Genomic DNA, 14147 nt, shown 5'->3' with positions numbered 1-14147 from the left:
TCTTGTGGGGCCATCCTCGGTGTAATTTTTTTCTAAGATCATCCCAAGGGATATTGTGTGCTCTTTTACCTGCTGTTGTGCCAGTAAGCTCAGCTGCTTCAGTCCATAGAGTTTCTTACTGTTACCTTGAGGGCAAAAGTGGTGCCGCCATGTTGTTGTACGATGGGGGAACCCTAGAACATTAGGGCTGCCCTTAAAAAAAAAATCATTTACATTTTGGAGAAAAAAAAAGCAGTCAATTGCTTTTTAATTAATCTTCTTTAAAGGCAATACATGTGTCCAGCCTTTCCACTCATTGTTTGAAGTATCTGAAATTTCTGAAGCTTGACGCTGTGGAGTGCCCCTGTGAAGCTGTTTTCACCCCATCTACGGTGGATAACTTCTTCTCTTCCATGGTTTTCATCTCCGACTTACTTTCAAACACAAACTGCTGTGATCGTGTGGCTGGATTGTGGATTGCAGGGGCGTAAAATAACAGGAAAAAAATATTTGTTTAAGCACTGGTACTTAGTTCTCAAAAAGAAGTAACAAGAATAAAAATACGACTGTGCATCAACATGTAGTTCAACCGTGCAGCAAGTACCTGTGGCTGCACAATGTCCTTCACCCTTGTTTTGCAGCAGACCTGTGTCCTCCCTTTTCTTAGTGCTCGCTCCTGTCATAGAGTTATAGAGCATTTGAGGGTGAGCTGAAAAGTTTGATGGTTGATGCACGCCGTCTTCCCACGCGAGCAGGGGGAGAGGGGGAGTGGGAGGCAGGTGAGCATCCATCTCCTCTCCTAGCCAGACCGCATGGCTGTAAGTGCGGCTGAGTGCAGACATGGCCCGCATGCCCTGTCTAAAGGTAATCTGTGGTGGGTGCAGAGGTAGGGCGAGTCGAGATGGCCGTGGTTTCATGTCTGCTGTCTTCTCTCAGGGTTTAGCGCTAGAGGTCGCGTAACCTGTAGTTTCATAGAAGCATTGTATTTGAAGGTAGACGAAGCGTTTGGTGCCCCCTGCCTGCACTCTTTCATGATAAATCATCCCACTGCAGGTGACCCTATCAGTCGCGGCAGAGGAGTGGATGCAAAAGCTTCGCATGCTTTGCTTCATATCGCTGATGTGAAGATATTGTCGATATGGCATGAAACCGTATGTTTAGTAGTTGACTCTCAAGTTCAACAAAATAAATGTTTAATTGAAATTCTATTTTTCTGATTACCTGATAATTCAACAAATTCTATGGTCCCTTTAGCGTAAAAAAAATTACCAGCAACTGTACTTATTTGCATAAAAGTTTGAATTTCAGTATAACAAAATATTAGTATAACGAAGTAAAGTTCCTATTTACCGAGTTCGTTATATAGAGGTTTAACTGCATTTAGTTCCAAAAAAGGATTATTTGCGCAGCCATGGCCATGTTTTAGGCTACGGTGTTTTAAATACAAGTAAAAACATTTATATCTCCGCATTCTCACGCTGTCAGCATGCCCTGTAAGAGGGGACCCTGCTCTTCAAAAATTATTTGTTACTTCTGGGTGGATTTGGATGAAAGTAGCTGAATTGATGTACTTCAGTGTGCTAATTTAAGATGTACATTGTTTTCTTGCAAGGTAAATAATGTCTTAGAAATGAAGAAAATTAAGCTTTTTTCACAACTTGCTTGGAGGTGACCTATTTACTAAACTATATAAGGTGTACTAGAGATTGACAAGAAGAAATGATGTGGAACCAACAAGGAGTGCAAAACAGCAAGAATACTGTTTGAAGCCCATTTTATATCTAATGAGAGCATGGCAGACTTTTAAAGTACCCATAGTAGCACCTGGGACAAATTACTTTTTGAAAATGTCTGTAATACTATTTGTTTATATTATAGACTCCATTGCACTCTAATTGTCTACAGTTCCGACAAAAAGAAAAATAAATCATTATTTCGATAAGACAAGTAGAACAAGAGATATCATCGCTCCGGGACTGTGACACCATCAAAAATGATGTTTTGTGAAAATGAGAAAAAAACATCACAACACGTTCCTAGCCATTGTGGCAAACGCCAAACTGACCGAGGATATCTATTATAACATTTGTTTCTGCAAACCAGTTTTGATTTAGGTACCAAAAAGCTTTATGCGTCATGACGTCATGATACAGTGGCTCGCTTTGTTCCTGTGATCATTGTGGCTGCCACACGCAAGTGTGGCCACAGGAAGCGCAAAGAGCACTCTGGTTAAATTTTTTTTTTATTGTCAATGTCATCATACCTAACCTTTTGCTATATGGCATCAGCAAATTTCGCTCTGTGTCATGGCATTGCAATAATGTCCATGAAGTCCGGCCCAACGTAATAAATTTAATTCTGGGGTTTTACGTGCCAAAACCACAAATTATGAGGCACGTCGTAGTGGGCTAGTCCGGATGAATTTTGACCCTCCTGGGCTTCTTTCAGGGGCACCTGATGCACGGTACATGGGGTGTTTTGCACTTCGCCCCCATTGAAATGTGGTTGCCATGGCCAGGATTTGATCCTGCATCCTTGGCAAGGTCCAGCATTCTCGGCAAGGTTCAGACCAACCTAGTCGTTAAATTACGATCTCTTAATAAACATTTACCTATGTTCATGCTTGCTAGGTGTCATTTTGTAATGTATGAGAAGTATACGGTACATTTTCTACAAAAATAAATAAATAAATAAGAAATGTCCGTCACTAGTCCATTAATAAACTCTCATAGATGGTGGTGCTGAATTTCTCCCTAGGTAGCATTGTCAGACGCTCTATGGTTTGACTGTTCGAACTTGGTGACTAATATTCAGCCATAGTCTAATGCAATACAATGGCGTTTGTTCTTGCTTTGTTCCTGCGGGAGGGCAGACGTTTGACCGGTACCACTGCGCTCGGCTCGTGATGGACTCGCTGCTGGCCTTTGACGACCCATCCATGAACCGGATGTCAGTTGCCATCTGTTCCATCCTTGCTGCCAAGGTGAGCTTGGTATATCCATATAAGTGACAAGCTTGTTTCATCACCAGCGCATACTCTGTAGAATTCTGCAGTTCACATTGTTGAACATAATGAATTTCGACGACTTTCTTTGTTTGCACAGCAAATAGCTTTTAGGGAATTGACCCAAAAGAATGCCATTTATAAAGTTGTGCACTTGGACTTGCAGGGACACTAAAGAGAAACACTAAACAAGTTTATTAAGTTAGATGGTGCATAAAGAAAGGAAGTTCTCTTTGCATATGCATTGGACATAATTTGAATAATAAATTTTTTTGGTGTAGAGCAATAAACATGCTTCTAAGTTGACAAGCCTAAGATTGGTCAAGAAAAGTGTTTATACAAGAGGTCGAACAAGAAGTGCTTTTCTCTAAAAGGAATATTGAAGGGAAGCTTTGCGTCACAAATTTTCACCGTAAGATTTTGTTCCATAGGAAAGGTGGAAGGCAATTTTAATGCAGATGAGAGGCCACATATTGTTAGAGATTAGATTATTGATTCTGGAAAACTTTCGCGAAGTTAAATTCTTTAAATTAATTACATACATCTTAAATGTTTTGAACTAAGTCTGCTTGATTATGCTGTGGATGTATCAAATCTCGCTGTGCCGAAACAAATGCTGGATTGCCAGCAGCAGTGGTATGCTGGGCATTTGTGCCTGAAGCATCATGATGTGCATACAGTGAAACGTCAGTATAAGAAAGTTGCACTCGGAGAAAGATTTTGCTTGTTATAGCCAACATTTTTTTAAAAGGGATGAACAAAAATTGCTGCTTGTAGATCTGCAGCCGGGACTGTGCAACACTATTTCACGTGATACATGGCCAAATGCGTTTGGCTCGTGAGACATATCTGGTGTGAACTAGCACGTAACATTCATCTCAAATTGTCAACCATGTGACATTTCGGGAAAATATATTCAATAATGATTAGCTTAGAAGTGCAGCTTAGAAGTTCGATGCCTGTAGTCAGTAATTCTCAGACTTCAGCCAAGATAATTAAGCCACATGTCCTTGCCTGTAATGAAAATTTGCGAACCAGAACTCGTCTGCATGACGTTGGCTGCTAGCGGTATGCATGCCGGAAGAAAGGAGCTCTGCTCCACCTTTTTGCAGATCTCCACTTCAGAGACATCATCCCTGGGTGCTAAGCCAGAGTACATGGAACGCCTACTGCGAATTGTCAAGAGCAAGCTGTACGCTGGTGAAGTGGACATCATGATGAAGTTCACGCTCAGTGCCCTTTGGAACCTTACAGGTGGGGATTGCCAATGAGAGGAATTTCCATTCTTCATTTGTAAGGTTGTAGCCACTTGTCACTTGAAATGATGTCACCTGGAGAGTGCAAATGCTATTACAGTCGACTTCTGTTAATTAGATCATGACGGGACCGACGAAACTGGTCGAATTATCCGGCGGATCGAATTAAAGAAAAGGCAGAAAAAAAAACTACGAAACGCTCCATTGATTCACTTGGCAGTATGTGCCTTTGATGTTAGCTTCGCAGCAATACAGCTGTGCTTGGCGGTGAAGCATGCCAAACGGTGAAAGGTGCTGCTGTTGCGGGACATAGCATGTGTTCCTTAATTTACCGACGCACATGCGCTGTCTCCAGTCACAGTACTAGCATCGAGACACCTAATGAGTTTACTGGCAGGCCCTTTATAGTTTTAGATAGACTCCCCCCTGCTCTTTTGTTGGCTTTAAATGTCTCCTTGAATTTTGGAGTTTTTTCATTTTCATTTCAGTTTTCCTTCTCGCTAGCTTTCCCTAAACACGGATGTTTTTATTCTCTGCTTATCTGTGTACGGCGCGTGCGCACACGTATAATTAAGGAACAAATACTCGGCCAAGTTAGTGGTCTCCTATACGATCAGACATACATGGCGGGCAAAACGAGGGCTCACATGGCCATAGCAACGTCAGAAACAGCCCTGAATGGCGGCTAGTATGCTTATTAGGCATCTAGGTGCTTGCACTCTGACTCGAGATGGCACATGCACGCCTGTATAATTTAGAAACGCGTGCTTTGTCCTGTGACAGTTGCCCTTTTCGATTTTTGGTGTGCTTCACCGCATAACACGGCCGCATTGCATCGAAGCTGACCAGTCAAGTTCGAATTATTCGCCAGAGACCAATTTTGCGATCAAATTAACAGAAGCTTGGGCTCACAGAAATTTTTGGGTACTGGCCAGGGCCTTCGGTCTAGATCGAATTAACCTAATGGTCGAATTAACTGGAGTCGAAATAACAGAAGTCTACTGTACTGAACACATAACAGAATGTGTGTTCTTGGGCTAATCAGCCGATACTTTAAGCAGTAACTGTAGCCTTAGCATGATGGCTGCAATAAAAGTTATGGGACGAACACTATGTTATGGCATTTGTCCTGACACCTTTCTTGTGTCTGATGCATTACTGCTACCCTTCTTGCTTTAAGTACTACAGAGTACTACTGCAAAAATAAGGCAAGGACAGGATAGGCGTGTTCTTGCCTCGTTTTTACGCCATTACTCTGTGGTCATGTACTAGCATGCCCAAATTGCTCTCATCAAGAACATACATTTAGCCACTAGAACTAAAACAAACATGGATTTCTGCTCTATTAAGCCATGGTGCTTCTAATGAGACTGCATCCAATGCTGGTGCTATGGGAACCTTTCTTAAATATTGATTCAAAACGCAGTATTTGACTTGGTTTTGCACCTGTCTGTAAGTAAACTGCCTCGTTAACTCGAAGCTGCGAGAACTGAAAAAACAATTTCTATATAAGTGCAGTTTCGAGATAAGCGAAATCATGAAAATAGAATCTCTCTGGTCGCACATAGCCCAAGTGGAACCTTTCTGAAGTACAACTAGTAATATTTTTGGTTACTTTCACGAGCATTGGCCCTGGAGACGTTGGCGTCAATGGGCAACGACTTTACTGACACTGTTCCAAGATAGCATGCTTGGCACAAAGTCAAGACGATTGATTCTAATAATATATTTGAATCCAGTCATCTGAGCCTAACTATTTTCAGACATGAAACAAAGCTCACACTGCTACTTTCTGCATGGTAATGAATTCTGGATAATTTACCTTCTAAGAATCGAAACTACGGAAGCGCATAATTTTTCAAGCCTTTGATGATGCGGCATTCATGCTTCACCGTTGTGCAAACATGAAGCGAGCATCCTTATCAAGTTGTGATCTCGTGGCTTGATAAGGACCCCATGCTAAAGTGCCCACGGCTTGATAAGGATAACGCCACGCCGAGGGGGTCGCATGCTAGTTTCTTTTGGCAGCAGCACGTGGGCTGATTGCGCCTTCTGAAAAGTGCCTATCATCCTCCCCAAGGTCACGACTAATATGCTGCGACCACATTGATGTGTTACTGACGACATTCTAAATGAGAGGGGAAAAAAACAAGACTGACTCGCAGGTCACCGCTGCTGCGTGAGGCCAGAACAAAATGGAAGCAAGCAGCTGAGCCAGTGTGTACAAGTGGACATTGATAGAAATAAGGGGGAAAAAATAAGCGGGGAGCACAGCCCAGCGTGGCATCTTGCTCGGCTAGCGTACTGCCACAGGGTAAAAAGCAAGTGCAAGCAATGTTGTCTGCGTTGCCCCATCGCTTTTTTTTCCTGGTAGTCGACATTTCTAGATATCCGAAGTTTGGGTGCAAAAGCTTTTTGGGATAAGTGGTGAAAAACACATAGGTTGAAACCATGGCCCAAAAAAATTTGTACTGACTGATATTTCAAGATATCAGGGTTTAAGTTTATGAGGATTTACTGCAGCTACGATATTTACTTGATTCTGTTGCACCCCTGAATCTAACGCACACCGAATTTTCGAGGATCTAAAGTAGGAAATTATAAGTGCAACTGAATGAAACATGCCTAACAACTTTCTTGGTTCTCGGTATCTTAGGGCCGTTTTCATTGCTTTTCTTTGTTTAAAGGGACACTAAAGGCAAATATTAACTCAAGCTAAAGTGATACATTAGTGCTAGAGAATGTAAAAGACATGAATATTATCGCGGACAGAGCGGATCGAGAAATTGAGGTAAATGCAGGGCATGATTAGAGACTCACCTGGGACATTCAAGTACTTGCCTGATGAAAAAGCACTCCTTGGTTAAATTCTGTCACTAGTACTCAACCACTCGTTCCAAAAAATGCCATAGTGTTGCATTATGAGAAGAAATAAAATGCTACTTGCCCAGTTCTATTTCATTTTTAGAAAAAAAAAGAAGAGAACTCATTGAGAACTCATTGAAGAGTTCTCATTGAAGAACTCATTGAGAACTCATTGAAGAGTTCTCATTGAAGAACTCATTGAAGAACTCATTGAACTCAACTACTTGCCCTGGACAGCGATGCGGCCGGTCGAAAGGTTTCGTTTTTGCCCGACTCTGCGCCGCCCACGCTTTTGTGTTTCAGTAGCTTCATTAATGCGTAGTGCTGCACTGGTTTTACTGGCTCGCGGAACTCTGCACAAACTGCAAGTAGCAGAGAATTCAACTTCCATGTGATGTCGTGGGATGCCTGAACGGTCGTCCAAAAAGCAGCTGAAGCGGCGAATCTACTGCCCCTTCTTGGCTCCATTTCTCCATGGCCGCGCATTTGCGTTTTGGGCAATAAACCCCATACCGCCATCTGTCAGGCGCCGTTTTTACTCCCCGACGGCAGCAAAGGGTGGTGATGGTGCATGCAACATCACTACTCTCCCGATTTGGTGGCGGGATGTTTGAATTACGAGGGTATTCGGACCCTTCAGATGCAATTTTCTCGTAAACTAAATCTTTTCTTGGCATGAAACAAGCGTTGTGAGGTTTCTGGAATGGTATTTAAATAGTCCACGTCGACTTACTATTTGCCTTTAGTGTCCTTTTAAGTATCTTGGTTTTTCCCATACGTGCATTTGCTATCCAAACTAGTTAAGACATGTCATTTGGAGTTACGTTCTTCGGTGCTGCTGTCACTGTTATTACACATGCATTGTTGTCTGCTCTTGCAAAAGCCATATACAGGGCAACCATATTTGTAAATTAAAAATAAGCCCCGTCTCGAGTGTTTGCTGGTCTGAAATGTGCAGATGAGTCGCCCAAGACGTGCTCCGTGTTTCTGTCCAAGGGAGGCATGGAACTTTTCTTGAACGTTCTCGAGGTGAGTAGGACTGGATTAGTACCTGTCATGCACTTGAATTTTTTTTGGTAGTGTGACGAGCTTTGCGAGTATGAATCTAAAAAATGAAATTTGAACCAACACTTGCTGTGAAAGCTCCTGACCGGAGTTTTTTTATTAGGAAGAAGGCTTAACTATTATGGGAGTAGCATGCAAACGAGATAACCTCTTCAGGCACTGTGCCTATTGTACACAGCAATATAGCATAGCAATAGCAAAAGCTGTGGTGAAAAACAAATTATGCTTAAAATTCGTTGCGCACATCTTGAGGCACTTTTGATTGGACGTTTGCTGCAAATTTGAACAAAATGTGCAAACTGTTTTTCTGAAGGTAGATGCTTATGTCATCGCTCTTGTAATTATGCCATCACGTAGTGGGCTCACTTTCATTGTTTCTGACAGTGTTTATTACATCTGGCACATATTTCATGTGGCTGAATTGGTGTTTACCAAGTGTGCTTGGTATGAAATAGTTAAAGTTCTTGTATCCGACGTTCGTCTGTGTAGATTACACATTGAGTCCGCATTTCGTAAACTTTTCAAAACTCACTGAAGTATTGAAAACTCTTAATCTATTCTGCTGCAGTACACCTTTGATGAATCTAATGGTGCAGCAAATGTGGGGAAGCTAAGCTTTTAATGGACAGAAATTATTTGCTCTGGAGAGGAATACGGGACTCATGATGCTGTAAAAGCCTTTCACACACAACCATTCACACCTCCTATATTTGCCTTTGTATGCAGTTCATGCAAGGACCGGATGTGTCTTGTTTCGTCTTACTTTCTCCGATCTAGGCTTGTGAACTTTTCACTTGCTCGTGCCACGTGTGCCATGATGTGACAAAGTCAGCCCTTCAAAGCTTGTCTGTGCTTGTAAATACGTAGCTTGTCAGCGATTCCCGAACAATCACTACAGGCCAACGATATGATGTATTGAGGGTGGGGCATTAGAAGAATCGAGTAGACTCTATGTGCAGTCAGGAGCAAAAGTTCGGAGCCCAGTGACGGTGCAAAAAAAAAAAAAAGATAATAATTGCAGCCTGGGCATGCTGGCTAGAATCACTGGCACAGCCCACGTATGTTCGCCACGTATGCACGTATGTTCAACCAGTTCATTAAATTGCAGCAATTTCACGTTGTGAAGCTGTGCCAGGAGAAATTTTCATTTTTTGCTGATGCCGTGGTCTCCGAACTCATGCCAGCAATTGTTCATACTGACTGATCAGTGTGACCCGTGAGCAGATCTGCTAAAGCCTTAAATCTTTTTCTAAAGTTGAAATGAACGTTGGTAGAGCAGATGCGTGCCGTGGAGATCAGCAGAGGGTCATTGAAAAGTTTATGACGCTGTTTGCATACAGGATCTTCTGTAGACTTAAGCGACCCCCGTGAAGATATCAGCATCAGCTTGAGACGGCATTATCAAAATTCTTCAGGAAGTTTACTGTCAGGTGATGCTGTTCATGAAGTATGCCTACTAGCACTTTGCACAGATCCGTTGAAGTTAGTTTTTTTCTAGTTAATCATTGGGGGCTTTACTTTGTGTAACTACATTTACGGCAAGGGGTCAATGGACGCACCATGGCATCTTGCATCTGAGTGTTGCAATTTGAGGACTTGGTAGGGGAGCTGCTGCGTCAAAAGCCTTAGTCAACATGTGTTGCGATGTTGGCTGGCACATAAAACCAGCAAATATGCACTGATTTACATGGCTGTGCTCTGTGGGAGCCAGCAGTTGGCAGCTTTGAATAGGATACATACAGTAAACTTCAAGCTTGTGAATTAGAATCTCAACAGTGGTGTTGTTTGCGGTTGCCCTGCATTGTTTCAAGCACCTCCTGAACCTACACAAGGTCTCCTTTCTTCCTTTTTTCTTGTGGAACCACCACATGTTTCTTTTGTTCTTGTTCTTCAATGAGGTCCTCGTGTAACTGCTGTTTACTCGATTCTTTACCCTACATGTCAGTACTCTTTTAAACGCAGGATTCCCTTTTAAACTTGATTAGTCGTTATCACTGTACACTGTACGGTGAGTACACATGTGTTTGACAATTAAGAGGCTGGCATTAAGTACACCCCCCCCCCTTCTTATTTTTTCCAGCTGTTCCTTGGGGAAAGCGCCGTTGAAACCAAGGTCCTTGGTCTTGTGGTAAGTCATGTCAGATGGCTTGTTTTGAGCATCATACATTCATGATTTTATCCTAAAATGGCCGATACTCAGAACTAGTTTATGCTTTTCGTATGGAGACCAACAACTTCACTATTTGTCATTTGCGCCTAGCTCAAGGCAGAACTGATTTTGAAGGAATATAAATACAGTTCCTGACTCATTTTTCAGAGCATGATGTTATCGTGATAGCAATCATATGGATGCGCAATGCATGTTCATGCTGTCGGCATTGCTGTTGTTGTGCTGTCCACTGACGATGCATGCATGGCTCTCACGGGGAGGGTCACACAGTCTCAACAGACGCAAAGTGCGTTTTGCTTCAAAAATGATGCAGCAAAGGGGACGTGCCGTCAACGCTACGCTGAATCGCCTCGGGGGTGGAGCAAAAGCGGCATTCCACATGAACGTTGTGTGAACGTCGTGTGCATGCATGTTATAGGTGCTCTAGTGTTCTTGCGGAGCTGCTGTGTGTATGCTTGGGTCTGAGCCACAAACGTTGAGCAAATGTTATCCCATAGTATTTTATTGGGCGCTGACTAACACCGACGGTTTCTCGTTGCTCTCATCCTTGTCCACTATCGAGGTGCAATGCCTATGACGCCACTGGTGGCGCTCGCCGCATCAGCATTGTGAGACGCCTGGTAGCTGCCAGGGCGCTGTTCCCGCTGCTCAGGAGGAGTTTACCTTGCGTACTACGTCACAGCAGCATGTCGTACACACGCATAGTTAGAACACAGTCCGAGGAGTTTGAGTGCGACGCAGAAGCTTGCTATTGCTGTCAGTGCTTTGCCCTCTGTGCGGTACTGGCAGCTTTTTTGGGGGGCCTGTCGATTACTTGCACTTACTTGCAGCAGCGATGCCTGCTTGTAGACAATGTATAATGGCAACCAGTATTTCGGCTGGAGTTGTATGAATGTTTGTTTAATGAATAAGCATTTCTGTATGTGGCATAGATCATTCTTGCTATGGCTCGAGTGAAGTGTCTGTTCACAACATCTCTGCAGAACAAAGTCAGTGAATCTTTGTTAATAAACAGTCAATATGTTGAGGAATTGAACAGTGCTTGATACATTGAAAACTTAGCGAGAAAAATCAGGGGATCCGAGGAGCTGAAGTTTCTTTTAGTTATAGAAGAAAACAAACTATGAAGCAAGTTCTTTTTTCACATGGTTGCAAATAACAAAATATCAAGCCTCTCGTATCCATTTACTATTATTGCGACAGCAGTTGTATGGACACTCTAGGTGAATTTCTGCTGTCACCTTTGATGTCGCCGTTACGTTCCATACAAAGTCCAAGCGTGATAACATTACGGCTGCACACTGTAGTTGTAGGTGCGAGTAAAAGGTTGCTAGGGTAAGCTAAGAACTATGGAAGCTTGATGTGGTAGCGTCTTCTTGTGCTCACAAGGGAATAAGGTGGGGATGGTGCACACCATCTTCTCATTCGTGCAGGAGAGGGGGGGGGCAAGGTTAGTGCACATCTCCTCTTCTACTGCAGCTGCGATGGCCGAGCGTGGCTGCACACTTCTTATCTTGGAGCCAATCTGCACTGAGTTCAAAGGCCATCCGGCTGTATATACCTCATGCCTTCGTGTGCGCTGTGTTCTTGCGCGACTAGTTCATGCTTAAGCGAGAGGCAGCCCGAAGGGGAGTTCACTTGCCACTGCTGCCGCTGTTCATCACTCCAGTGTTCTGACAGCAAGTGTCTGCGGTCGTCAAGTGAAATGTGTTCGTGTTTGCCTGTGCGCACGTGACAACTTGCTTTTTAATTTAGCTTGTAAGTGAACGTTTACAGCAGTTTATGCAGCTGATAAAATGACTAATCTTACTTCGCATGGCTGTCTATTAATTTGCTATCACAATGAATGCTTCACCTCTTAGGCTAAACTGTGACTTTTTCTTTATCATTATATATTGAGGGTGAAGTTTAGGCAAATCCATAACAGGGTTGGTAATATCAATGAATAATTAATCGATTAAATGTAAAGTGTATCCTGCAAGGTTATTATAATATTAATTGACGTCCACCTTTCATTTAATTGACCTAATCAATTAGACCTGCTCAATTAATCATTTTCATGAGTTCGACAGGAGTGGCACAAACATTTTGAAACCCTACTGGAATGGTGGCGCACGAGCAGTGACTGTGCGGCTGTGGTAGAGTGACTGGCGACTGTTTTAGAGCACAGCTCTTAGGGGCAGCCATTCCTGCGGTGAGTGTCGGTATCGGCGTCCTAGCTCATAGCCGAGCGAACGAGCACGGTGAAAGAGCACAGAGCGAACGTGGAGCACAAAGGGGGATGAAAAAAGCAGCGAGAGTGAAGAGAGCACGAGGAGGAAAGCGAAGGAGGAGGGTATGACAAAAGCGTGAGAAAAAAAGCGTAGCGTCATGCACGAGGGGCTTTGCGACGGCTACAAGGTGGTGCCAGAGTAGCACGTGTCGTCTGTATGGAAACAAAGTGCTGCATGAGTGGTGGTCTGTCTGCGGCAGCTGCTGTGAATCGTGCCCACGCGTCACCCACGCACTTCCTCTCGCAATCTGCCAATGAGCGAGGCAGCCGCACCACACTTAGCTCCATTTGCAACGTGTCGCATGAGACAGAATGTCCGCACTAGCCAATAATATATTGTGAAATTAAGACATGTATACAGCTGTGCTCAAATTTCACATTAGGGAGTATTGTAATCGTCGGTGAATCTTCTTCCAAGTCCCTAGTGATGTAGAACCGAGCACTTCCCTTCTCTTCCGCAACACCGTACACCCCACCATGCCACCCGAAGCCAGAGGCTGGAGATGCCCTAGAAATTTAAGGCATACTATAGCAACCCAGTTGTTGATCATCGTGCCACTCCCAGTCTACTAACAACATGACACAACAAGCGCGCCGGTTTGAAGCATGCATTTTACATAGCGATGGAGTTCACCTCGATTCCAGCAAATCTGTAGTGTCCAAGCATTTATTCTCGCAGGCTGGTTGCTTGGCCATTCACAGAAGGCGTCCGTTTCACCCAAACATCCCAGCCAGTTGACATTCCTTCGCTCTGTAGGAAAGAGCAGGTGGTTTCAACTCCTAAACCAGCAATTTTCTTTTTGCCCTGTGCATATTCCAATTTCTTGCATATGTCAGTTGGACTTCACCTTTCCCTTTTGCCATATTTATTTTTTGTTTAACTGTACTGTACGAGGTTTCACTAGTGCTGTTAATCTAATTTAATTCTGCACTAAGTGCCATATTATAACATATATTGCTTACCTTTTCAAAGGCCACTAGTGCCAACTATATTTAGCCATCAACAAGTTAAAGATTATCCTTTACCAAATGTTTGTACATTTGTGTTTCAAACATGGTTCCACCTCTGAAACATTAAAGTAGGGTCATACAAAAGCAGATGCAGTGTTTCAACCATTTTAAAAGGGCCCGGCAAAAATTTCGTTTAATCGATTAATCGATGAAAAACCCTGCATTGAAAGCACTTAATCAATTAAAGGCTAATATGATGAATGATTAATCATTAATCAAATAAAAAAATTAATTGACCATCCCTAATCCACAAGTTGCCCATCATGGCAATAGCCATGGACACTAGCATAAGATTATTATCTAGTATTCTGACTAGGGTTGTGCATTGACTTAGAATCTTTAAGTGAAGAATTGGAACCTTCAAACGGAATAATTAATTTATCAATTGAATTTGTTGATTTATGTACGAAAGGTAGAGAATGAAAACTGGTGAGTTACATGCAGGAACTTCGACGCAAAAATGAACCTTGCTACAGATTTATAGTTGCCTTTAATATTATGTCAGCAGCACTTTGCATAAGTGGA

General features: G+C 42.9%; 1 protein-coding gene across 1 annotated transcript in view; it reads left to right on the top strand.

The window, feature by feature from the left end:
• The window catches only part of LOC126517981 (protein zyg-11 homolog B-like), a 72553-nt gene that overhangs the window by 30189 nt on the left and 28217 nt on the right, over positions 1-14147 (top strand). Inside the window, exons 10-13 of the mRNA XM_050167823.2 lie at positions 2852-2962; positions 4096-4237; positions 8063-8133; positions 10250-10297. Coding sequence (XP_050023780.1) covers positions 2852-2962; positions 4096-4237; positions 8063-8133; positions 10250-10297 — 372 coding nt within the window. The remainder of the gene's footprint in view (positions 1-2851; positions 2963-4095; positions 4238-8062; positions 8134-10249; positions 10298-14147) is intronic.

The sequence above is a fragment of the Dermacentor andersoni genome, chromosome 11 (genome assembly GCF_023375885.2).
Source record: "Dermacentor andersoni chromosome 11, qqDerAnde1_hic_scaffold, whole genome shotgun sequence".
Taxonomy (NCBI): Eukaryota; Metazoa; Arthropoda; class Arachnida; order Ixodida; family Ixodidae; genus Dermacentor; species Dermacentor andersoni.
Note: the sequence above shows the minus strand (reverse complement) of the source record. Positions and strands in the feature narration are given on the sequence as shown.